This window comes from Epinephelus lanceolatus, chromosome 20, assembly GCF_041903045.1.
Source record: "Epinephelus lanceolatus isolate andai-2023 chromosome 20, ASM4190304v1, whole genome shotgun sequence".
Lineage (NCBI taxonomy): Eukaryota > Metazoa > Chordata > Actinopteri > Perciformes > Serranidae > Epinephelus > Epinephelus lanceolatus.
The window spans coordinates 8106046-8132531 of NC_135753.1; the positions used below are offsets into that span (position 1 = coordinate 8106046).

The following is a 26486-nucleotide window of genomic DNA, read 5'->3' on the forward strand; positions in this document are numbered from 1 at the left end:
TCTTCAGGCTGCCTAAGTAGCCTCACAGCTTACAAGGTTGAAGACCTTGGAAAGTAAGCACAATATTTAAATTCCAAAACGTTGAGTTGCAAATCTTGAAATGATGAACGAAACACATGGTTTTAATATGCATACTCTTGGAGATTTTATTTCAAACATAATTTCAAATAAAACATAAAAACAAGTAGTAGACAAAAGTGCCTGAACATTGGAGCAAACAGAGCAGTTGCACCCCCACTAGGGAGCGAAGGTGTGTTTTTGCATCCCCACTTTTTGATAAAGAAACTTTGCTATTTTTAAACATTTGAGCTAGTTGGAATCAAAAGTACTTACACCTGGCTGTTTCGTGTAGTATGAATTAAAAACTACATTTCCCATCCTAACCAAGCTGTTTTCTCATATGAACTCCAGACAATGTTTAAAGATTGAGATCTGAATGCCCTTTCACACATGTGACATACTATAGGAGACTTTCTGTGACAGACGCATTCTTACAATGGATGTATAAAGAGACCTGGATACAGTATTAGCAGTGGAGCCCCAATCATTCCTATGAATGTTGGTCAGTGGCGCAAGAGGCCAAAAATGTTCGACTTCCATTTGTAAGATAACCTGGAGCTTTCGCATCATTGGGCCCATAGAGCAGGTGCACTAGAAACTTTCCTATCAGAGCAGCTAACTTCCAGTTTAGACCTGCGCTAACTTCAAGGGGAATAAAATTATTTAAGCATGCAGTCCCTCTACACTCTTGAAATCGGACTGAATCAATCAAATCCTGATATTTAAACAAATCATTTGCAGGGGATGTGATGCTTGAAAACTGTATCCATTGGTTTACAGATGTCTCTTTCACTGCTTTGCCAGTAGACACACGTCAAAATATGATGCACCCTTCTGCATCTGTTTTGGATGTTCATGTACAGCATGTCAATTTATACTTGTTACATGTATTGTGTCTTATACCTACATTTTCACAGGAAATGTACAGTTCTGCTCTTTAAATACATACAAATTTTTAAACTAAACTGACAATGTAGGTAAAACACTTCGTTGTCAGATTGATTTCCTCAGGCTTTGGCAACAAAAGCATGTGGTTAGGTTGAGACAAAAAAACATCATGGTTTGGGCTTAAAATTCACATGCAAAATGAACAGCTGCCTCCTGTGTGACAGTCTGGAGTTTGTTCTGAAGTTTTAAACATAAGCAGAAACCTTGCTGTAGCACAGATGAGCTATTGAAATCCAGGTGTTTTTAATGAATTAATCTATCAATAATGTGAAAAGGTGCCACATGCATATCTTACTTGCATAGGTTACTTATCCAACACAAAAGACACAAAGGAGGACTGAGTAAATCATGCCTACATGTGTGTTGACTCAGCAGTGATAACATTAAATGAGAAAAGTTGAGCTGCAATTGAGTAAATATTTGAAAGCAATACAGAATGTCTGAGAGCCTTACTGTATTATAATACATTATATCTTTATATTTTGAATTGTTACCTGACACCTGAATTTTGTGTTTTCCTTGATGTAAATAAAAACATTTCCACCATAAATTGGAGCATAAAAATGGAGGGGCTGTAGGTGCATTGTGCAGAGGGCTGGCTAGCAGTAGGCTGACAGCCAGTGATCAGTCCTTGACATCTGGTTGCCCACCTTCGTCTTGTGGAGGTGGGCGTAGTTTGATCCAAAGTGGGTTGAAAATATGATAGATAGATTCCTTTAACCGGGACATCATGGAGTGGTGAGAGGAGATGTAAAATGTTGGGATGGCTGCTACTGTAATGAAAAACATATTTAGAACAGATCTTTTAAACACAAACTAAGAACATGACAGTTTGCTTCAGTTTGCATTAGCACAGTAAATAATTTCTATGATATGAACTAGTGCTGACCCTAATGTTTAATACCATGAATCCAGGTATATCCTGTAGGATCGCCACCTTGTCGATCTGCTGTCTCCTCCTCCTCATCCCCCAGGTGTTCCCTATGATCAGCACACAAACCACCAACATGGCTGTTGCCACAGATGTTGCCACAGCTGTAAGCAGCATGGGATTATTAGCAGCTGCCTGCAGAGCACCTTGGTCTGCAGCCTTCATCAGACCTGCATCAGGTCGGACTGCAGAGCGGGGAAGAGGCTGAGATACCAACAGATCAGATATATCTGAGGACAAACAGATAACAACTGTGACGTTTCAGAGACAGGATTATATACAGTACGGTTGTGTGTGATATCTTGGTCCTGTCTGACTCCACACCTTCCAGACTGAAGAGGAAGAAGGCATCGTCTCCTTTGATGAAGTTTCTGCTCTTTAGTCTGCTGTGGCTGATGAAGGCAGTCGTTCCGTAGCCTGGGCCTCGATAGTAAAAGCTGCCATCAGACTCACACACTTTAGAGCCCACTTTCCTGGGATTATCCCAGAAGTACTCAGTGCCTGTGAAGAAACAGGTGAACTGTCAATCTCTCTTTGACCAACAGCAATAAGAGGTGAATCCAGCTTGGTACACTAAAAGTTATCCCCAGTTCTCTTACCATCAGAGAACTTCATGTCGGGGTCAGTGGTGAGCATTTTGTGCATGTTCATTTGCTGTCTGATGTCAGATTGCTGATCCATCAGGGCCAGAGTTGCCTGCTGCCACGGACATGGCCACTTGAGTTTGTAGTCATTGGGGCCTGAAGTCAGGTGGAAGAAGGTGGCCAAGTACCCTGGATGGTCACTTGTTCCGTTCATGTACACACCTACCTACAGATCACAAAGCAGTATGAAGCAATCCCATCGGCTATTAGTCTGATGACAAATTCAGCCTCTGGTGGCATTTCATGGGATCCATTTTAGACATTAGATATGCTTGAAACTGATATTAGCCAAGACTTCCACTTTTGTGCACCAGTCATTGCTTCATAGGCGTCATTTAGGTATGGCAAGGTATGGCAGCTGCCATACCTTGGAATTGGGAGAAAAAAAGAGAGAGGTTCTGTAGTCATCTTACTGGAGGCGCACTGGCTGGTTGTTTTCATTGTATTGCACTTAAATAGGTCAGTAATATGCTCATCAGTGAATACGAGTGTTATTGAATCAAATTGTTTGCCACTTCGCTCCTCCGTGAGTTATGAGTTATGTGAGTTACCGTATCTGTGTGTTAGACAGCCTGTCTAAATGATGTCTTGAAGCCTGTCTGATTGGGTTTTTTTTCTTCATGTCGGCATGTTAAGCTTGTATTTTCGGTCTCTGGAGACACTCCAATAAATTCGCCTATACAGTATTGTACCAGATTGGCCTTTGTTTTACTGTGTTTCATACACCGGACCCCTTGGTTATCTTCTAGAAATGGGCTTGTAATTAATTTATTTTCTTTATTTTCTGTGAAGTTAAACACATGACTAATGATAATTAAACGTCCGCTCGCTGTCCGTGGTGCTGAAATATGCACCGAAATAGGTCCGATATTTTCACTGCTCTCACCAAGTCGTGCATTACATGCAGACATGAGATATTATGAATGTGAGAAACAGCTTCATGTCCTTTGAAACAGTTTTCAATAGCATAGTATGTACTTCTGACAGGTCAAAGACCAAAGTGAAGTTTTATATAAGTTCATATTTTTGAAACTCCATCATCAGTAGCTCTGTGACGTCATGTCATACCCTTTGTTAACACATTATTTTGAAAAGCAGGCGCAGTCATAATAATTGTATCCTTCGGCTAACTTTGCCATGCCATCTGCTTATAGAGAATAAGTAATGTTAAAGCCTCAGTGTGTAAAAATGGTGAGTAACAGTGACATCAGCGGTCAAATTCTAGATTGCAGCGCTCACCCGCGCTCACTCGCTCACCCCTCCCATCGGGTAAGTAACGGTGGCCTTGTAGGACAAAAAGCCTTGCACTGGTTTTTTGAGTTTTTCAGGAGTACCTAGCAACGAGGTGAATATTTATTTAGCAATCTAAACCATGTTACGATATGTTATAGCTTACCAGTGAGATATAGGTTATCTGTGAGATATATGTTAGGAGTGTTTTATTTCTAATTGTTTTGGTAACGCGAGCAACCGTTAACACAGTAATGCTAAAATAACACGTTTTATATGTGATAGTCATGGCACAGTGCGGCAAATGATTTTAAAATATCAGATTGAATTACCTGTCTAGCAGAAAGCAGGCAACCTCCGCATCCCTTGTGAAATCCTTTTCCTTCAGGAGTTCTTTCCACCACTGGAATAAGCAACACCAACACTCGCGTTTTGTCCCGCCCTCGCTTATCTGATCTTTTTCTTTTATGTGATGGCGTGGTTTCCCTCTTACGGGGCAAAACATATGTGTGATCCTCGATCCATTTAAAATGTGACAGAATCATAAAAGTACAAAGCAGGTTCACGCAGAAGCGCCCCGGATTGATCTTCACCTTCACCTTGACCATTAACGAAAGGCGAAGCATGTATATCCCTTTCGGCCACTGTATTCAAATATGGCGACGCAAAAAGGCAGCCTCCAGCAGACCGCACCCTGCCTGTGTATATGTAGAGAAATCATTCTGAGCCTATGAGAAAGCTTCCATTTGTATGTGAATTGCATTACACTTTAGCAAATATATATTTATGAAAGCAATAGTTGATATTTGCTAATAAACAACCACGTAAATTACACATTGTAACTTTAAAGTACTGTACAAGCATGTGTTAGTAATTTTAGTTCATTGACCATTAACGTAACACCTCCTCAGAACAGATGTTGTTCAATTATAGCAACTAGAACTACAATAGGTGTGTCAAGCTTTGGATTTCTTCAGCATCGAGAGAATCAGATATTTAAAAGGCATTACCTGGAAGGAGTAACCAGCTGGTGACAGAAAGCGAGGGCTGTACAATTTTTCTCCTGCTGGTGTGGTGGCTAGCAGGCCTGTAATGTTGCGGATGTGCCAGGTGTGTTGGGGACACTTGGTGGATGACAGGTTAATGTCATCCAAAGAGAAACCTCCTTTTGAGGGTTTCTTTCCCCTCACACCCTCAAAAACCACACGGGCCTTCTGTGTCATATTCAGATTGATGTTATGCAGTTCCCAGGAGCCCTTGACACCTCCTGTAAAGAGCACAGATAAAACAGAGATGAAACACTAATTTAAAACCATGGTTGGGGTTGTAGGTAAAATATTTGAGTTCTTGATTTGACCTGAGCTGATCTATTCTTACTATATATTATATTTGTTTTTGTTTGATACATGCTTTGAGTGTTATCAGTCCATTTAATGGTCATTATCAGTTGTCAGGGGCATAGATTTGAGGTATAATGTCCTATCTTCTCTATTTATATTTACTCTTAGTGGTGACCTCTAGTGGCCATAGATATAATGTCATAAAACAAAAACCAATCTCTTCAAAAGACAGTAGCTGTATTCTGAATACCAGCAATTAAAATTGTAATGGAATACAGATACTCATGTTTTGTATTTTGAATACATAACGCTGTTACTTGTGTTCTGTTACCCTCTGACCCTGGCTGTTTCTGCCCCTTGTGAAACCAGGAGTTCATGCTGAATTTTTGAACTGACATGACTAATTAAATTTATGTTACATACCTTAGGTCAAAACAGTTGTACTTAATTGAATCCAAACCACGATCTCTTCCTTAACCTGACCTGTAGTTTTAGCACATAAACCTTAAAGTGAAATCTAACAAAACTGTAACTAGAGCTCTAAAGTAAAATTATAACATGAACCAAACCAACTCGTGTGGGTTGAAGCCCAAAACTGGCCTGTCTGATATCATCACATAAAATACTGACCCTAAGCCTGAGCCTGACCAAACGAAACCCTCCAAAAAGCACTGGTCGGTCTGTAATGGCTGGGACACACCGGCTGTGTGGCAGAAAAGGGATCAGCTTGGTGGATCACTGAATCTCCACGCTGTATTTCCCCACAAGAGAAGCTCTCTGCTCTGGCCCGGAGGAAGGACAGAGAGCCTAGGACTGAGCCTGGCTGCTTTCTCTCCTTCACTACCTGCCAGATTTGATGCCACACAGGGTGCTCACTTATTCAATATTTTTTATTTATTAAAAGAAAAAACCCAGCTCGAGCCCTAATTGACCTGTCACAGTGCAGCCTGTTGGGCTTTGGGTTGAGAACTGTTACTACAACCATTTCATAGCTTTTGATGTGCACATTCTGGCCTACTGGTAGGTTCACTTTGCCCCATTTGAAGCACTTTAATGGTAGTGACAACAACTGATAACGGCCATTTAATGGTCTGATAACATTCGTGAAGGATGTTGTTGAAAAATGAGGGACTGCAGGTGAACACAGGGGCAGTCAAAGTGTTGCTCTGAGCCGCTGATGTCACAAACTTCCAAATTGTGCATAGAGAGGCTTTAATGATAACAACACTGTACATCACACACAACATGTAATATTTCATTTGTTACCTGAAATTCTCTTGAAGAGCTTTAGTTTACCGCTGGGGTTGGCCTTGTCATACTGTCGCACCTGGATATTGAGAACATCATCAGCTGCCCCGCTGTTATAAAGGAAGAACTGCAGACACTGGGCACCAGGTTTGGGGTAAAGCCAACGACTCTCCAGGAAAGCACGGGCACCACATGTAGCAGAGGCTGTGCGGAAGTGCATGAAGTAGCCTTTTCCTGAAGGAGACAACAGTTCAGTAATGTTGGGCCTCAGAAGTTTGTCGTGTTATATTTTATGGTACCATATCCAAGGACTGGCTTTATCATTGTCAATTCAGCAAAGTCTCCTCCAGGTCCTACTGCCTGCACTATGAGTGACTCAGAGTTTTGTGGGTAGCCTTGTAGCTTAGTATGAGCAACAGTAAATCTCAGAATTATGTCTCAGCTTTTTTTAACAAGCAATGAAGGAAACACGCTGTAAATTATATCTATTAAATCAGTACTATGATAAAATAGTACTAAATCAGTGTTTTTTGTTTTACTTATATATTAAGTTTTAATTGTCTTTTGTCCAGCCATATCACTAAGGTTTACTTACATTACTTTTTTGTAAGATTTTCCTTGTGTCCCTTAAAAGAACTGATGAAATCACTGAATCGTGAAACTTACTGCCTCTAGTCACTAGAAAAGTGAGCTGTATTTTTAAAAGGAAATTAAAGACTGATATCTTAATTTAAAAAATATGTGTTTGAAGCCTAGAAAGCCACCAGAAACACAGCAATGTCAAGCTGCTGTGGTTCCCTCCACCTCCACAGTGACCGGGTCAGCTCATATACGACGTCACTTAAGACACACTGATACCTCTGAAATGTGTTGCTCTGTGAAATCTTCAGGCATCTGGGCTTTTTTTTTTTGTTTAATTTTGTGTTTCAATTTTGACATGTGAAGCACTTTGGGCTACAAGTTTGTATGAAAAGTGTTATATACATTTCAAATTTGTAAGTTTATGAATTTATATTTACCTTCAAACAACAATCATTGTGTTTACTGCCAGCTTATGTTTTGTACAGGTCATGTTATAAAATCACTTCAGGCACCTTTTTGTTTTTAAATATCTTCAAGCACAACACACCAAGTATGAACATGAAAAAGAATTGTTTTCACAGGAAATACAGTTTCTACTCGTTACATGCATAAAGTCTGTCATAAAAATTTAATTAGATTGTAGGAAAAAAAAACTCATTTTCAGCTTTACTTACTTAAGGTTAGGCAACAAAAGCATGCAGTTAGGTTTAGAAGAAAACCTTATTTATTTATTAATTCATTCGTTTTCCGTAACCACTTTTCCTGTTGGGGGTTGTGGGGGGGTTGGAGCATATCCCAGCTGACACTGGTCAAGAGGTGGAGTACACCCTGGACAGGTCGACAGACTATCGCAGGGCCAACATACAGAGACAGACAACCATTCACACTCAAATTCACACCTACCTCAGTGGGTCACCAATTAAATTGCATGTCTTTGGTCTGTTGGACGAAGCCAGAGTACCCAGAGAAGGCCCACACTGACATGGGGAGAACATGCAAGCTCTACATAGAAGGGCTTCCCCACCCTGGATTCGAATCACCCACCCTGGATTCAAATCAGGAACCCTCTTGCTGTCAGGCCACAATGCTAACCACTGCACCACCGTGCTGCCACCATTAGTAACATTTGTTACTCACATGATGTAACTGGTATTGTATGATACCAATACTAGCACACTACATTGTTACTAAAACAACTTGATCAACTTTTGGTTTCACAAGGGACACAAATAGTGGTCTCCCAGGTGAAAGTCTGGAGTTTGTTTGACCCATCCATCTCCACTCCCACCCACCCTATGTGGACTTTCTTGCTCTTTATACTATGGTAGTTGCCCAGAGCATCAAGAAATGCGGCTGCCTGTCGCATCCCATTCCACCACTCAAAAATGTGCACGTGTCTCTGAGGCTGAAAGGCCACTGACCAAGAGTCAGTGTTTGACGTGTTGGGAATGAGACTGGGTTACTACTTCCCTAAAATTGAGAGTTCTGGATATTTCGTAACATATTTGGTATCCTGGAAGTGTTCGGAGTCAGGCTGTTCTCACAGTTTGTGTGATTCCCTGCAAAAAATAACGCAGCCAAATTCATACATATCCCAGATGTTTCGAAAGGCTGCGATCACATGACCAATGCACTGACAGGAGTAAACAAGTAAAGTTAGGCTGGTGGATGGGTCACAAAAACCTGGACTTTCCCCCCAGACTTTCCCCTGGAGTCATATGTTTGGAACGGTGTGAACTTTGAGTCATTTTATTTTAGATTATTTTTGGGCACTTTTGCCCTTAATGATAAGACATCTGTAGATAGATAGGAAAGGTGGGAGGGAGGGGGGATGATATGCAGCAAAGGGCAGCAGGTCAGAATCGAACGTGTGCTGCTGCAAAGGACATAACCTATATGGGGCACACACTCCACCAGGTGACCTAGAGGTTGCCCCTGAGTCATTTCAAGGTATTTTCCTAAACCTAACCTCAGTAACTTTACTTTCCTAAACCTAACCTTCATAACTTTACATAAGATATGTAACTGTATGTTTAGTACGAAAAAGTTATTTGTGGGGCACTAATTCGTACAATATCTTAAGAACCGCTCTATCAGAATGCTTTGTTGGAGTCTACAGTAGATTTTAAAAGGAATGTCCAGGACATTATAAAAGGTCCAACTCCATAACAAACATTTGTTGTGATTGACTGTCACCTTTGCACTGTCCCATGTTGGAGAAGTCAGTCTTAGGCCCTCCACGGGCACTACTACGTCGTTCCCACTTTGCGTGGCCAGGAGCCTGAATCATCCCACAAATGTTCTCCTCCTCAAAGTCACAGCTGTCCACAAAGGTAGAAGACTTGGCTGCGGAGAGGAAACAGACACTTCAATGCAGTGCTTGATAACTGAAGGGAAGGTACTGCATGTAGAGAGCAAAAATGCCACCACACAAATATGGTTACATCGTCAACAGAAGTTAATCTGGACCCAGAAGAACATGAAACAGGCAAGATCTGGCAACCCTCGGCAGAAAGACAATGAAAACTTTCTTGATAAGAGAGGCTGTGATGATAAATAAATGATCATTGAGGTTGTGAGGTTTGATGAATTAGAGGTTATTGTCAAAGATTATTGATATCTATTATCATCATCTCCTGCAAGATAAACTCTGACCTGTCTTTTACCTCTGTGGGATTAAAATATATTTTATTTTATGAGGTGATTTAGTTTATGGATTGTTCAAACACTCAAAGTGCAAGTTGTCTGATTTATTGTTTGATGAACACAATGACGGGTTGACATGACTCACTGCAGTTGTAAAGACGGTTGAGCTTGGTTAGGTCACTAGCACTGAGCCCCATCTTCTGACCAATCACATCCATGAACTGGGGGTTCTTGGTGACGATGGTGGGCTTGGAGCTGATGCTGAAGGATGTCTTGGCGTAGTGCATGACAGAGCCGTAGTCGTAGGGAACGCCGAGCGCGCTGGACACTGTGTCATTGTATTTTATGAAGTTGTGCTCTTCACCTGGGGAATGCAGTTTTTGTTTTTTAACAAGACTAGATGGACCAACAGTACAGCAAACTACTTCCCCTCTATTGTAAAAATGTATTCAGATAGAAGGCATGTATTTGGAGAAAAACACAGGAGATAATAAATACTTTCATTCATTGAGCGCGTTTACATGCACACTAATAAACCGATCATTATCTGATTTCTGGAGTTACCTGATTATTCAAGTGGTCATGTAAACAGCATAATCCGATAGGCTTTATCGGATAAAAGCCATTATCTGATTATGAGAAATCAGATAAACACACCTAGCTTTTTCCCCAATAGTCAGATTATTCAGTGCATGTATACCCTTTAATCTGGTTTCTTTTGGGTTTTGCTATTTTATACTCCCACTCCACTACATTTTAGAGGGAAATATTGTACTTTCTACTCCACTACGTTAATCTGACAGCTTTTGTTTCCTTTCAGATAAAGATTTTACATAAAATAATATATTTTTATATTCTCAGTGTTTAAATTGTCACTTTTATTTTATCTTACTTATATGTTATGCACTTTGTGTGACAAGTTTATATACAGTACAGGCCAAAAGTTTGGACACACCTTCTCATTCAATGCATTTTCTTTATTTTCATGACTATTTACATTGTAGATTCTCACTGAAGGCATCAAAACTATGAATGAACACATGTGGAGTTATGTACTTAACAAAAAAAGGTGAAATAACTGAAAACATGTTTTATATTCTAGTTTCTTCAAAATAGCCACCCTTTGCTCTGATTACTGCTTTGCACACTCTTGGCATTCTCTCCATGAGCTTCAAGAGGTAGTCACCTGAAATGGTTTCCACTTCACAGGTGTGCCTTATCAGGGTTAATTAGTGGAATTTCTTGCTTTATCAATGGGGTTGGGACCATCAGTTGTGTTGTGCAGAAGTCAGGTTAATACACAGCCGACAGCCCTATTGGACAACTGTTAAAATTCATATTATGGCAAGAACCAATCAGCTAACTAAAGAAAAAGGAGTTGCCATCATTACTTTAAGAAATGAAGGTAAGTCAGTCCGGAAAATTGCAAAAACTTTAAATGTGTCCCCAAGTGGAGTCGCAAAAACCATCAAGCGCTACAACGAAACTGGCACACATGAGGACCGACCCAGGAAAGGAAGACCAAGAGTCACCTCTGCTTCTGAGGATAAGTTCATCTGAGTCACCAGCCTCAGAAATCGCAAGTTAACAGCAGCTCAGATCAGAGACCAGATGAATGCCACACAGAGTTCTAGCAGCAGACCCATCTCTAGAACAACTGTTAAGAGGAGACTGCGCCAATCAGGCCTTCATGGTCAAATAGCTGCTAGGAAACCACTGCTAAGGAGAGGCAACAAGCAGAAGAGATTTGTTTGGGCCAAGAAACACAAGGAATGGACATTAGACCAGTGGAAATCTGTGCTTTGGTCTGATGAGTCCAAATTTGAGATCTTTGGTTCCAACCGCTGTGTCTTTGTGAGACGCAGAAAAGGTGAACGGATGGATTCCACATGCCTGGTTCCCACTGTGAAGCATGGAGGAGGAGGTGTGATGGTGTGGGGGTGTTTTGCTGGTGACACTGTTGGGGATTTATTCAAAATTGAAGGCACACTGAACCAGCATGGCTACCACAGCATCCTGCAGCGACATGCCATCCCATCCGGTTTGCATTTAGTTGGACGATCATTTATTTTTCAACAGGACAATGACCCCAAACACACCTCCAGGCTGTGTAAGGGCTATTTGACCAAGAAGGAGAGTGATGGAGTGCTGCGGCAGATGACCTGGCCTCCACAGTCACCGGACCTGAACCCAATCCAGATGGTTTGGGGTGAGCTGGACCGCAGAGTGAAGGCAAAGGGGCCAACAAGCGCTAAACACCTCTGGGAACTCCTTCAAGACTGTTGGAAAACCATTTCAGGTGACTACCTCTTGAAGCTCATGGAGAGAATGCCAAGAGTGTGCAAAGCAGTAATCAGAGCAAAGGGTGGCTATTTTGAAGAAACTAGAATATAAAACATGTTTTCAGTTTTTTCACCTTTTTTTGTTAAGTACATAACTCCACATGTGTTCATTCATAGTTTTGATGCCTTCAGTGAGAATCTACAATGTAAATAGTCATGAAAATAAAGAAAATGCATTGAATGAGAAGGTGTGTCCAAACTTTTGGCCTGTACTGTACAATACACTTATATATTGCTCTTTGCAGTACTTTTACTCCGAATCTACCCAAAGTATAAAATTGGCTCCATGTATTTGTTAATGATAAAAACAAACAGTACTGTAAGAATATAAGCTGTCAGCATGAGTGCTTTATTTTGCAAATATATGACTTGCGTACTTTTCAAGGTTTTTCAAGGATATGAGTACCTACTGTAACAGGAAGTTTGAGTTTTATGTCATGTACTTGAGGAGAAATCCAACTGAAGGACTGAATCATGTAAACCAGGTTTTTCTGATTATCAGATTATTGAAGTGCACGTAAACATGTCAAATCGGATTATTACCATTACCTGATTATTCCCAGTTATCTGATTATTGTGCGCATGTAACCGTGCTCAATGTCTGAAGTTTCTACATAAAGATTCACCGATCATTGATCAATGTTACCTGATTTGATGTTTCCCCACATGATGGTGATGTAATCATCACGGTCAGCTCTGGACTGCTCGTGCCAGAAGCCCAGAGCGTGCAGGAACTCATGCTCAACAATTCCTAGAGTATCACAGTTTTTACCAATGGACAGCTGCTGCTTCCCCACACGCTGGTTGCCTACATGGGAGGAGCATCTATACAGAGGGGGGAAGTGACACACACTTTTTAATGAGTGGTCTTTTAAGCTGCAGGAGAAGGTCAGCATTCAAAAGCTTTAGTTCAGAACTGGCCTCAGTGTCAGAAGACTATTTGTGCAAAAACCTAAACTAACAGTACATTATACTTGAATTAATGCTGCATATTTATTAGGTTTTTATTGAAATTCTCTGTGGCTTAAAGCAGTAAAATACACTTTGTTTTAGCCAATTGACCCTTTGCTAAGCCCCGTCCCTTTGCGTTAGACTGTCAAGCTGTCATAGAGCCCTGCACTCCACATAGAAATAATATCCAATTTTTGGAACACGGAACAAAATTAGGATTTATTGGTAATCCTGTTTGTTGTCACCCAACAACTACAAGTCCAATATTCACTCTTTTTTATTTCTTTATTTATTTTAGCTCTGATAAGGTCTCTATCAACCCCTGAGAAAAATATTGCTCTACCTGACACCTCATTCACTTGCTGGTGGCTAACTTTGTCTACTGGGCAGGTAATGTGTAAGGCGTGTGCTGTAAAACCAAAACAACCAAAGCAAACCCATCCTCATACCTAAACGGCAGAATAGGTCATTTTCCTGTGTTTCCCAAAATGACATATATGTAACTGTTAACAGTCACAGGTTTAATCAAGAGGTTAATGTTGTGAAACAGTCAGTTACTTAGTTAGGTTTAAAGTTTTAAAATGATTTATATCAGGGTTTTGTGCTTAACTTAAAATAACTCAGTGTTGACTAAGTGAAAGTCCCTTGTTTGTTTGACCCACCCTTCCATCCCGACCTCATCCCTGCACAGACTTTGTTGCGCTTCATACTACGTCACAGATGATTCAGAAAGGTTGTGTCCAGATGGTTACTTTAGAATCACGAAAAACTGCAGCTTGATTTGTTACATCATTTTTCCAATGATCATTTTAACCCAAACCATTATCTCTACCTAATCCTAATCAAGTGCTTTTTGTGCCCAATCTATTCAAACTGCAACCACAGCGTTGTCATAGAAAACAGCGAGACAAGAATGTTTCAAACAGCTTGGGAGAGTTTTGCAAATCTAAGCTTACCACCTAGACACGACCGTTCAGAAAGAAGACAGCTCACTTTAGAGTCATTTCCTGTATCTTTGTCACATGGGTTTTGCCACTGCCCCGTGGCGGAGAGTGGCGGTCCTGAGGCTGTTCACTCCAGTGAGAGAAGTAAATGTGAACACAGACTGACCGATTCTTTCACGTCATAGTCACCAAGGTAAATTTTCGACCAATTTTTGGCAAGCTACATGTCTTTTGAACATTCTGACACTATAGTAGCATGTTTATATAAAAAAAAACCCAAAACAAATAAGGAGAAAACTAACTTTGACATTAACCCAGTGCAACATTGTATCAGCTGTTGCTAAATCTCATGAGAGTGTGTTGCTGAGACATGAGACGTGTCTTGAACAAATATTAAGCTAACAGATAAAAACAAGCTACAAAATAAGGAGCAAAAATCACATTCATAATGTACAGTATCTAGTGTTGTGTTATGTTGAATCTGCTTTCATCCAGCCACTCTACGTTTACACCACTTCCAAATGAGTTGGGGCAGCTGTGCGCACTTAGAAGACTTGAAATGTATACTATCTTATACCAGTAGCGCTACTTTTAATGTGTCATCTTTTGTTGTAGACCAGCTTTTGACCCCTAACTTGATACACATTAGGTCACTTTCCCTCCAGGAACCTCCATCTAAAAAGATTCTGGCCCCAGATCTAAAAAAAACTCCTGGATCTAATAATGTATAACTTTGGTCATGCATTAAAACTCTCATAAATGACATAGTTGATCAAAAATGCAAATTTTGGGCCCCCTGTGTCATTCAAGCAGCACATTTTATGTGATAACGTGCAAAAGACAGCAAGCGCATCAGTAATCACTTTGATGTTATAGCTGGTACAGGTGGAGCTCATTTTAATGACTTTATATACTGCTGGGTAATTTAATCTATAAAAATCTATCATTATTTCTTAGTTAATGATATTTTGCATTTATGATCTGAGTCTACAAAATATCGAAAGCAGACAATAAATGTAGTGCAGTAAAAAGTTTCCCTCTGAGATGTAGACAGGGAATTAAATAGTAAAAAATAAATTATTTCTCCATTTTTCTGGGAACCCCCTGGAACTCCCTTTGCGACTCCTGGCTGAGAACTACTGTCACAGGATATCTTTGCCTGTATCACCTGACTTTCCTCTTTGCTTCTGTCATAATTATTACGGCCACTAGAGGTTGCCACCTAACAGTGAACAGAGATATGGTCTGCTTGCACAGACGACCTACACGGCCTTCATGGGGGAGGATGGTTTGAATAAACACTGACATAGTTGTGTCCAGTAATACAATTTTTATGAAGCGAACAGAGCAGCTCACCCGCTCCCTTTGTACACAGAGATGTAGTTCTTCTCTGTTTTCCATGGTGTGAAGTCAAGGCAGGTCTTCAGTCTGTACTGGTCAAATGCCTTCAGGATCACTCCCTTTGCATTCATCTCTACATGTTACAAAGTGTAACACAAAGAAACAGATGAAATAGCCTCCTAATTTGGTGCATAACCATACTGTAAATGTAAATACTGTGAATGTGAGTTTCCATAATAATGCAGTGTCTTACCCAGGCTGTCCTCTAGGTAGTAGGGAACGGTTGTTGGCCAGCGGTACTTGTCTCCTATGATGGTGTTTCTGAATGTCTGATAGGAATGAAGAGAACAATGCATTATGCAACAGAGATGAATAAAGAAGAGAAGAGAGCGATCTCTCTTCAGTGATCTAACTTAAACCTTATGTTTTCAAATTGCTTGCGTTCCGGCCATGTAAATTAGATAACCTTCAAGCCAAAGAGGTAGTCCATCCTATTAGAACACTTCACCATCTGTTAGTTTGTAGTAGTATAAACTGATCCTGTCAACGAGGGGAATTATTGCTCAGTGGCTTTCCAAACAATCAATTGAAAAATGAGACACAAAATGAGACCTGAGACCAATGAAGTTGTATTATCTCTCAATGCTGAAATGACAACATCTCTACATGGGCATTATTTTCATTATTCAAAGGTTTTATCGTCACATTAATACTGTTCAAATTACCCAACTTTATGTCCTGCATATACAGCTCAAATTCAGAATCGGAGTTGTGTCTTAATTCTTAGTGCACCATGGGGCATTTTGAGGACAGAAAAAGATTTTTACATATCGTAAATGGTGGATAAATTATTATCCCAGGGGACAGGACAATATATGACTTTATTATAATCTATGACTTTGTAAAAACAGGCTGCATACACAGTAACCTCAAAAACTCCAAAATTAAGAAACCACAAAACATACAAGAGACACTCATGTTGTTTTGCACTAACATTTCAGACACACAGGGTTGGGGAATGATGAATACAAGTTCACAAGCGCCTAATTTTCAGGGCACAACAGCTGCCCTGAGATAAACACAGTTTAACTTTTGGAATGTTTCAGCACCGCCTGTCATGTAACAAAGATCGACCAATCACAGCCAAAAGATATTTTTCTTTCATCTGTAAATATCAGTCTGTAATTAATATGGAGAAGAGGTTGTTTATTTTAGCGCAGAGGTGACAGAGCTTTACATCTGTCCCATGGATGATAGGCCTACATACAAACAACACCTGGACAAAGATCAGCTCTGCACTCAGGATTTCAGGTAAATAGGCTATGATACAGTGCTGGTTAAGGTTACTTTGCCGCCGTGTTCTTGAAAGCTGCCACAGAAGAGGCACAAGAGTAGTGCCCATTGCCTGACCTCACGTTTTCCAGGACGTAAAAGAAGCGGCATGTGTACAGCGTCTTAAGTTGAGCTTTTGTTGGATACATGGATGAATTACTGAACAGGCCTACTGCAGGCCCAGGGGCCCAAAGCATCAGTGGGCTCTCCTGGCCTTTACTTGCAAAATTTTAAACATCAAATTAACATGAATCAACCAGAAAGAGACTCAAAATGACAAAAACAGACACAAAATGACAACAAAGGGAGACAAACCCACAAAAAAGATGCAAGACAACTACAGAAAGATGCAAAATCACCACAAAGTCTGTGCGTCTTGCTCCTGTGTAGGAGAGGTTGCGGGCCCTTTGCATATCTGTGCTCAGGGGCCCACTGTCTTATTATCCACCCATGTTGGTTTGAAAGCGCCACAATGGACAAGGAGCTGATTCATGAATTCAAATGAAGATGCATTCACATTCCATCCCAGAAACCTAAACAAGGTGGCAGCTGGCTGGAGAGAGATCGCCAGACAGCTGAACATTTCTGGTAAATAACCATCACTGATAACAACCTTCTAACTGTTAGCTGTATAGTATGTCATTTCCAGTAAATCTACTCGCTCATCTTTGAAAAAGTTACGTCTCCAGTCGAGCTGATTAAAGTTGTTGTTTTCATGTCTTGTCTAGTTTAATTGTTGACATGTAAAGCACTTTGTAACTCTGTTATAAACAGAGATTATTATTATTATTATTATTATTATTATTATTATTATTATGGGTAGCCTATGTGGTTTGTTTACATGACGTAACAGAAGTGCACATTTAATAACAGATTCAGTGTGAAGAGAGAACGATATTTGGTTGCTGTTAGGACATAGTGTAAAATTCACAAGACGCATTTCCCATAGACAGCAGTCAGGACACTGTTGTGTGTTTTTGGCATGTAAATATCAGACCCACACAAATGAGCTCAGCAAGATTATTGTAAAGTATTCTTGAAGTAATCCAAAGTATTTATATACTTAGTTTGAGTAATGGAATGTTACAAAGTTCATTTTAGGGCATGTATTCAGTAATCTGTAGTGTAATACTTTTTAAAAGTAATCCTCCCAACACTGCAGGAACACCGTAACACTGTGATTAGCCTACTGCATGCATTTCAAAGACCATCCAAAAGCCCTATAAACAACAGGCATCTAAATAATAAGCTACAACATACTATATTATTATTGAATATAGCCCAGAGAAACATGTGGTAAAGTCTACATCAAGCAGGCAACACATTCCCTCATTTAGCAGCATCATCATAAAAACATTTAGGCATGAAGATAGTAACAACAATTGCAACAAAGAGACCAAACCAAGCTGTTATAATTAACAATCAAAAAGCCTTATACTCCTGAGATATGTCTTCAAGTGACATAAACAGATGAAGGAGCGTTCATCACTGGCATATCATTAAGAGGATCTTCATGGCAGTGTTCGTTTGATTAGAAGTCTGCAGTAAATCTGCCGGATGTCACTAATGGCATAAGGAAATGTATGCAAGGTGTATATAGGATTATGGCTGCCGGCTCTACTGTAGGGAGATATGTACTATTTCAGATAGTTGGAAAGTGTGTTTTTTAACATTGTTTGCCCTTTTTTCACTTAAAAGGATGCTCAAAAAAGCAAGAATTACTGCCTTGTAGTTGTGTGCCTCTGCGAACCAGTCAAGCTGCAGTTACATTTAACATCCATGTCTGTCCAGAGTCATGTAGCCATGACAGCTGACATTGACAATACTGCAAAGAAGCTGCATATTCAAAAACACGAACGCTTCACACACATCTTGGACACCCAAGATTAGTGTCACTAATTCAGTATCTGACCAAATGTCTCCCCTTCTGTTATGGCCAGAAAAGTGTTTTGCAGAACATTGTGACATCACAGTGAAGTTGACCTTTGACTTTTTGCATAATAAAATGTCATCTCTTCATCGTGTTATCCTATTAGACATTTGTGTGAAGTTTTGTCATAATTAGTGTATGAATTCTTGAGTTATGGCCAAAAATATGTCTTGTGAGGTCACAGTGACATTTGACCAACAAATTCTCAACATTTGTGTCAAATTTAAGGAAGTTCCCTTTAGGCTTTCTTGAGATATTGCGTTCACGAGAATGAGATAGATGTAAGGTCACAGTGACATTGACCTTTGACCCTTTGACCACCAAATTCTAACCAGTTATTCTTGAGTCCAAGTGGACATTTGTGCCAAATTTGAGGAGATTCCCTCAAGGTGTTCTTAAAACAATGCATTCAAGAGAATGTGACGTATGAACAAATGTACATAAGGACTCAAAATCATAATGCCGTTGACCATGGCTGTCACTGGTGCTGAGGCATAGAAAGATGTATGTCCTCTCTGTGATGCAATAGAAGTATTTGGTTCCTAACAAAATGCAGGGTTAGATGATCCCTATATGTTTTAGTGCCATTTTAAATGTTCTTAGTATATTTTGCGGATTATTGGAATAATATTGTGAATTGCAATGATTTTGGCTATAGACGTGACATGATTTTTTTCATATCATTCCATAACTAATGATCATGCAATGGTAATCTAATCTGAGAAGACAAAAACCTGTTCTGCTCACTTATCTATGTAAACACAATGTATCTACCAATTTTTGGATTTTTTTTTGGATTTTTTTTGAAATTTTAAGGATCATCAGTGACGATGGAAGTATGGATGGACATTACCTTTCTAAAATAAAATTTGTGTGCAAAAAGATATTTTTCTGTGCTCAAAATGTCCCATCACACACCCGATACTTAGACACAAATGAAGCTCCAGCTAAAGTTAAGTCAGGAGGACTATACTTCTGCACGATTATGTCTGTAATTTATTCCTCATACCATCTGCCATTCACCCTGCCATTCTGTCAGCTGATTACAGTTAACCAATGGCACGGCGACACACATTCTCTGCTTCTTGGTTTAAATATGCTTCTCTTTCTGCCTGTAGGTCTTTCATGCTGTGGTTGTACATTTCCTCCACCTCCATCAGCGCCTAGTCTTCTCAGAGTCATTAGCCTCATCATCCATCAGTCTCAGAGTCATCAACCACCACCACCACCGCCAGTGTCTGGACTGGCTGGTGGTGGTGTGGTGGTTACAAATCTCTCTGGAGTCCAAGCACCTAAATCTTCTGTCAAATCTTGATCAGCACATAATCTGTTAATCTCCACACCCTAATCTGTATTAAATAATTATCTTTACTTCATTCATCTGTCTCTCCTTACTCAAATAGGCCCAAATATGGAAATTATTGAAGAGTAATAGCAGCCTCTGGAGTCTTTGGTGCCTGTGTACACCAGCTTACTTTGTCCTGTTCGATATCTCCTTCCAGCAGGTTCAGCCCTGCAGCTGCAACAGAAAATCGTATCGGTTTATGAAAATCCTCAGAACCATGCACAGATTATACAACAAAGCAAAACAATAATGTGTCCACAAACCTTCATTGATGTCAAAGATGTCCCAGTCATGACCTTCATCAACATCAGTTTCTGTAGATGTAGAATCAATAAGGTGCTGCTCAAAAACGGGACTACAGAAGTATCTTATTAACATAATTATTATTGTACATGTGCAATAAGTGTTCCTCCCTGTCCCACAGACCTGAGACGTGTTTACTTTAAAAGGTAGCATATGTTTAAAATGCTTATTTATTCTTAAATTAAAAATCTGAAATTCTGGTGCCTGGCCTGAAGATTTGAAATGAATTTCTAAATTATTCTGAGTGACAGCCCTTTAGCCAAAACAGATTTTTTTCAGCCTGCCAAAAGATCTCAAGTGCATAGGGTATTTGAAATCTTCTCACTTTGAGTGTATCTAACCTCAGCCTAAGTCAAGTTTTTGTCCCCCTTTTGACAGGAATTAACATGAGAAACATTTATAACATGTGACTCACCTGTATCACCTGTAAGCTTAGCTGTTGCCTGGTAAATACATGAGAAAATACATCATAATCAATGTCAATGTTTTGCACTAGAGATATAATATGACTGTTAATGTTGCAAAAAAAAGCAAAAGTTTACTGGTACCAGTCCAAGGCCATAGAACAGAATGATGCACCTGAGTGCCATGGCTCCAGCTGCAGACACACTCAACCTGCCTCAGCCCTGCTGCGCCTGGAGAAATGCTCTTCCTTTGTTTTAGAACATAACCGATGATCTATCAGATAATAAGGACATTTACAGACAGTGTCATAAGTTGTACGGACAAGCAAACATGTTAGGTCACAAATCAAATATGTGTTCAGTGTCTGCGAAGACCTTGATTTCTAAAGCTTTTTGTACCCCACTATTCACTGTCCACCTGTGGTGTTGCTATAGAGTGCCGCAGGAATGAGTCCTTAAACCCAGAATGAGTTAACGTTTTAGCAGTCCCAGTTCCCTCCTCTTAAAGTCAGTGAGTTTTTTTTGGTTAGATCTCTGAAATAAGGTCTGAGGTTTTCACAAGTTTTAGAAACTTTTGTTCTGTTCTCTCTTTCACATGGTGGTTGCTAACAAGTGGCTAAATGAGACTATAGAACATCATCACACTGAGCACGACTTTACAACCTCGTTGTGGTGGCAACTTTAAGTCATGTGACCGTAGTGTAGTTTGTTCATAGACTGTTAGCATTTTAATTCTGGTGTTTGCATTTATGCTTCAAAAAACATAAAAGTGGTGTTTATTTGTCAAGTTTTTCTTGCTGAACAAAACGTGTCAGCAGACGTGGCCAGATGTTGTTTGTTTCAATAATTTTATTTTTAGTTTTTAAATTTAAAAAAATGTAGAAATATATGCACATCACTTCTGGGTTGAATGAAAAACTTTAGAAAAAAGTTTTGTTTTTCTAAAAAAAATTAAAAAAAAAAAAACTCTCATTAGGCTCCAATTTTGGAGCCTAATGAGAGTGTGCGGGCTCTTTCTCTCTTTTTTCTAAAGTTTTTAAATTTAACCAGTGGCATCAATTCTCAATTGAAAACGTGCTGTGTGCCTGACAACTGCATCTGAGTCGATCCTCTGCCCCTCCCACTTTAACTTCACCTCTTGTCACAATCACCACAACATCCAAGCCGGCACGACTCATCCTTACTCATCCAGAGGCTAGCGGCATAATTGACCTTGTCTAAGGGTCCAGACTGAATATGTGTTACCTGCCCTGACCGGTATTCCCCAGTCGTCGAACCCCGATCTTCAAAGTCATTAACCTTAACCACACACAGCCATGTCTAGGGTTTACAGAAGATGGTCCGAAAAAGAGAAAATCTCCAGTGAGCAGCAGTTCTCTGGGTGAAAATGCCTTGTTAATGCCAGAGGTCAGAGGAGAATGAACAGACTGGTTCAAGATGATGGAAAGGCAACAGTAACTCAAATAACAGCTCTTTACAACCAAGGTATGCAGAAGACTATCTCTGAACGAGCAACATGCCGAATCTTGAAGCAGATGGGCTACAGCAGCATAAGACCACACCGGGTGCCACTCCTGTCAGCTAACAACAGGGAACTGAGGCTACAATTCACACAGGCTCACCAAAACTGGACAATAGAAGATTGAAAAATGTCGCCTGGTCTGATAAATCTCGATTCCTGCTGTAACATTCAGATGGTAGGGTCAGACTTTGATGTAAACAATATGAAAGCATGGATCAATCCTGCCTTGTATCATAGGTTCAGGCTTGTGGTGGTGGTGTAATGGTGTGGGGGATATTTTCTTGGCACACTTTGGGCCTCTTAGAACCAACTGAGCATTGTTTAAACACCACAGCCTACCGGAGTACTGTTGCTGACTGTGCCCATCCCTTTATGACCACAGTGTACCCATCTTCTGATGGCTACTTCCAGCAGGATAACGCACCATGTCACAAAGCTCAAATCATCTCAAACTGGTTTCTTGAACATGACAATGAGTTCACTGTACTCCAATGGCCTCCACAGTCACCATATCTCAATCCAATAGAGCACCTTTGGGATGTGGTGGAATGGGATCATAATGGATGCGTAGCTGACAAATCTGCAGCAACTATGTGACACTATCATGTCAATATGGACCAAAATCTCAGGGATGTTTCCAACACCTTGTTGAATCTATGCCACGAAGAATTAAGGCAGTTCTAAAGGCAAAACTGGGTCCAACCTGATACAAGATAGGTGTACCTAATAAAGTGGCCACTCCACTTACTTGTTATCAAACCGTTATCAAAGTTATTAAACATATGTGACATAAATGAACTTCAGATTGGTACTTGTGTATTTCAATTTCACAATTCACTTTCCATTTCCCTTTAAAGCTAAAATAGGTCTCAGAGCCACTGTTACCGCACCACATCTGTTGTATGGTCAGTTTTATAGAACAAACCTTGGCTAGTTTTCAATTAGAAGCCCTGTTTACCAGAAATTACATTTATATACAGCTATATATGTTTTAAAGGAAATGTAATGCAGAGCTAATTTTCTATCAACGTAATGAGGAATGTTGCGAATTAACGTAATTTTTAAGTCACAAAAATGTTGATACTGAGCGTATCAGCAAAATGTATATCATTTGTTTTCCGCCACAATATCTTGCCTAAACCTAAGTAAAGAGTCTGTGTTATGGTGTTTTTTTTGTTGCCTAAGCCCCTGACAGGAGACTTGACACGAGGCCAAGGTTCTAATATCAAGATCCTGCACGTTATACGTCTGCCATCCTTCACAGCCACCTCCTTACAAAGCCTGTGCAGTACATGAATGTAGTGTTCTTTTTCCTTTTATCGGGTATTGTGAAAATAATTATGTCTGTTTGTAAGTTAAGCATATACAGCTGTCTTTAATGTCAATGTTAAGTTAGTTCTGTTCACAAGCCCTGAGAGGATTTTCCATTCCCCCTGTGCATTTTTTAAATTTATTGTATTTTTTAAAAATCTTATTTCATTTCATGCACAAATAAAAAATTAAAGTGAGCCACTACATTTCTTACCTACTGAAGTTGCTAAATGCCTTTTTAGACTGGATTTCAGCCGGCCGTCTCTCCTGGAAGGTGATGATGTTCTGAGAGAAATGTATCTGCTGTTCACTGAGAGGAACACTGCTCTACACAGTGAAAATTAAACTGTCTATGCTGTCTTCACCCAAATGATTGCTGACTCTTATATGTGATGCTTAAGCCAGCCCCTGCTACATCACTTCCTGTGACAGCAAATGGAACAGTGTAGTGAAATGGGCAACAGTGTGATTAGCTTCTACCTGATTTTGTTCAGGCTGACTTTTTATGTCATTTTACACCAATTTTGAAGAATGGCAAAGCAACTCTAAAGCTACTGTCAATTCTCACATCAGGGCAACAGGTCTTTAAACAACACCAAAGAAGGTCCACATACTGTAGTTCTCTTAAGTGCAATTTATTGGTAAATCCACAACTAATGTTTCAAGCTGAACGCTATTCTTCAGACTGTTGTTTGTTACTGTTCTTCTTGTCCAGTGCCTGCCTTAAATGGTTTTTGGATGTGCACGACTATCATGTGTGTAGGTCTTGAAAATGTTTTTAAAAGGATTTATTACCTTAAAATAAGACGATCAAAGTCTGACATTTAATTTACTACAGTCGTAAATCTTGTCTCTTGGCTGCTGTTGGCAGTTATGTTAGTTATTAAGTGTTTCTCTGTGTGATTGCAGGCTGTCAGGAGACGTTCTACATCCCTAAGCTAAAAATGGAATTGTTACAACAGTGGATTTTGCTGCAGGACCATCAGACCTGCGGTAAAGACTGACTATGTTTACATGCACTGTTGTTTCTTAAATAGCGATGATGTGAAGGTGATGAAGAAGTCTCCGATGACACCATCTTGCTTGCATAAAAAAAGGTTTATTACAAGAAGTACAGCATCTATCAAGCATCTAGAATGCTTGGAGAGGCAATGCCATAAACAATGCCAAAAACATTGCCATCATTGAAATCCATGCATGTGTGCAGTTATGCAATTTGAAATTAATTAATTTGTTAGCTAAAATATGTGGCTGTATCATATTAAAAGCACTAGAAAAGTCAAAGAACAAAATCCTAACAGAGCTGGCAGTGGTTTCAAGGTTACTGTACATGTTATGAAGCATAAAAAGAATAGCATCATCAACCCCCACGCCTCTCCTGTAGGCAAATTGCAAAGGATCCTGAAAGACTGACACCTGCCTAGTCAGGTGAGCCAAGACAACTCTCTCAAAGCACTTCATAATGTGCAATGTGAGGGCTATAGGTCTCAGGTTGGCAAGGTCACAGGACACATTGGCTTTCTTGGGAATGGGGACAAGGCAAGAAGTTTTCCACATAACTGGGATTTTAGCACAGACAGAGGACAGAGCCAGTGAAAACAATGAATGGAGGACTGTGCACAGCTGGTCAGCACAGACCTTTTGGGTGCGTGGATGAACACCACCAGGGCCTGCTGCCTTATTGTCTTTAATACACCTTAACTGCTGTTGAACCTCCTCAGTCTTAAAAGCAATGGCTGGACTACAGTCCTCAGAACTGCTCTGCATAAGGGAGGAGAGAATATTCTCATGTGAAGCAGAAAAATCAATATCATCAAACCTGGTAAAAAAAAAACACAGGTTAGCATCATCTGCTTTTATCCCAGAGCCACGCCAAGTTCCCTCTGAGCGACTCTAATCCTGTCTTTATCATCACTATAAAAGGCAGCTTTCTTTTTGTTAATTGCAGCCTTAACCTCTCTAGTCACCCATGGTTTATTATTGGGAAAAAATAAAATTTGTTTACAGAGGATTACAGACTCGACACAGTAATTAATATGGCTGGTAACTTTATCAGAGATGCTGTCAAGATCATTATCTTTATCAAAGAACACAGTCCAGTCCATGCATTCAAAGCGTTCTCTTAATGATTCACAGGCATCTTCTGACCAGATGCGCACAGTTTTTGATATTATCGGCTGTTACACCCGCAAACGTAATAACAGCCCACAAACGTAATAAACCACAAATGTTATACAAATCTGCAGCTTTGAATGTAATAATCCCTCAAATGTAATAAATTTCCCACAAACGTAATAGCAGCTGCCTACTACAAACGTAACACACAATTTTCCACAAATGTAATAACTATTACATTTGCAGGAAATTATTACATATGTGGGAAGGTGAAAATCTAAACTGTAATAACTTCCCACAAATGTAATATGAGACTGAATAATGATCTTTGTGGTTGCTGTTGTTTGTTTGTTTACTTATACACCTGCCAATAGTGATGCATGTGTTGACAAGCAACCCGCAGGTCGGGTGGGGCAGGTCAGAAAGTGACAGAGCAGTGTTCTGAGTAAGTTAGAAATAACTTACAGAAACACACACATACACACACACACACAAACACACTGGTCATTCCTTGTCAGTTCACAGAATTATTCTGTGGCAGCAAATATGTTGTTTAATTGGATTTATTTTCTTTTCTTCTGCCTCTTGTTAATACGGATTTAATGGGAAATTTATTACATTTGCGGGATTATTACATTCAAAGCTGCAGATTTGTATTATGTTTGTGGTTTATTACGTTTGTGGGCTGTTATTACGTTTGCAGGTGTAACAATCGGCTGTTTCTGAATCGCCAGTGAATATCTGGGCAACAAAGAAATTAAGTTATGGTCCGAATTTGCCCAGCGGAGGAAGTGTCTTAGCCACAAAGCTGTCCTTAACATTGATATAAAACAAATCAATAGTTCTGTCACCTCTCGTAGGACGTGACACCATTTGTTTAAAAGATGGTAAAGTGGAGGAGATAGAGCAGTGACTGAAGTCCTCATTTATAATAACCAGCACGTCTGGCGAAGAACGCTGTAAGTCATGTGTGATTGTTGATATTGTCTCTGTGGCCAATTTCCCATTGCCAGATGG

The 26486-nt window shown here is 39.9% G+C and overlaps 1 protein-coding gene across 4 annotated transcripts; it reads right to left on the reverse strand.

Moving 5' to 3' along the window:
- Positions 1–120: 120 nt before the first annotated feature.
- Positions 121–23700, reverse strand: LOC117264509 (meprin A subunit beta-like). Of its 4 annotated transcripts, none has more exons than XM_033638505.2 (16): positions 23569–23700; positions 20666–20795; positions 20533–20560; positions 20078–20128; positions 19945–19988; positions 15461–15536; positions 15223–15340; positions 12618–12796; positions 9775–9993; positions 9180–9329; positions 6420–6635; positions 4824–5080; positions 2539–2749; positions 2264–2440; positions 1913–2169; positions 121–1778 (listed from the first exon to the last, which is right to left on the reverse strand). In XM_033638505.2, exons 2-16 carry the CDS (start codon positions 20705–20707, stop codon positions 1737–1739), a joined length of 2067 nt encoding a protein of 688 aa, XP_033494396.2. In that variant the 5' UTR covers positions 20708–20795; positions 23569–23700; the 3' UTR covers positions 121–1736. The 4 variants fall into 4 exon arrangements, with proteins under 4 accessions (XP_033494396.2, XP_033494398.2, XP_033494395.2 ...); XM_033638507.2 differs by having other exon boundaries at positions 121–1781; XM_033638504.2 differs by having other exon boundaries at positions 1898–2169.
- Between the last annotated feature and the right edge of the window lie 2786 nt (positions 23701–26486).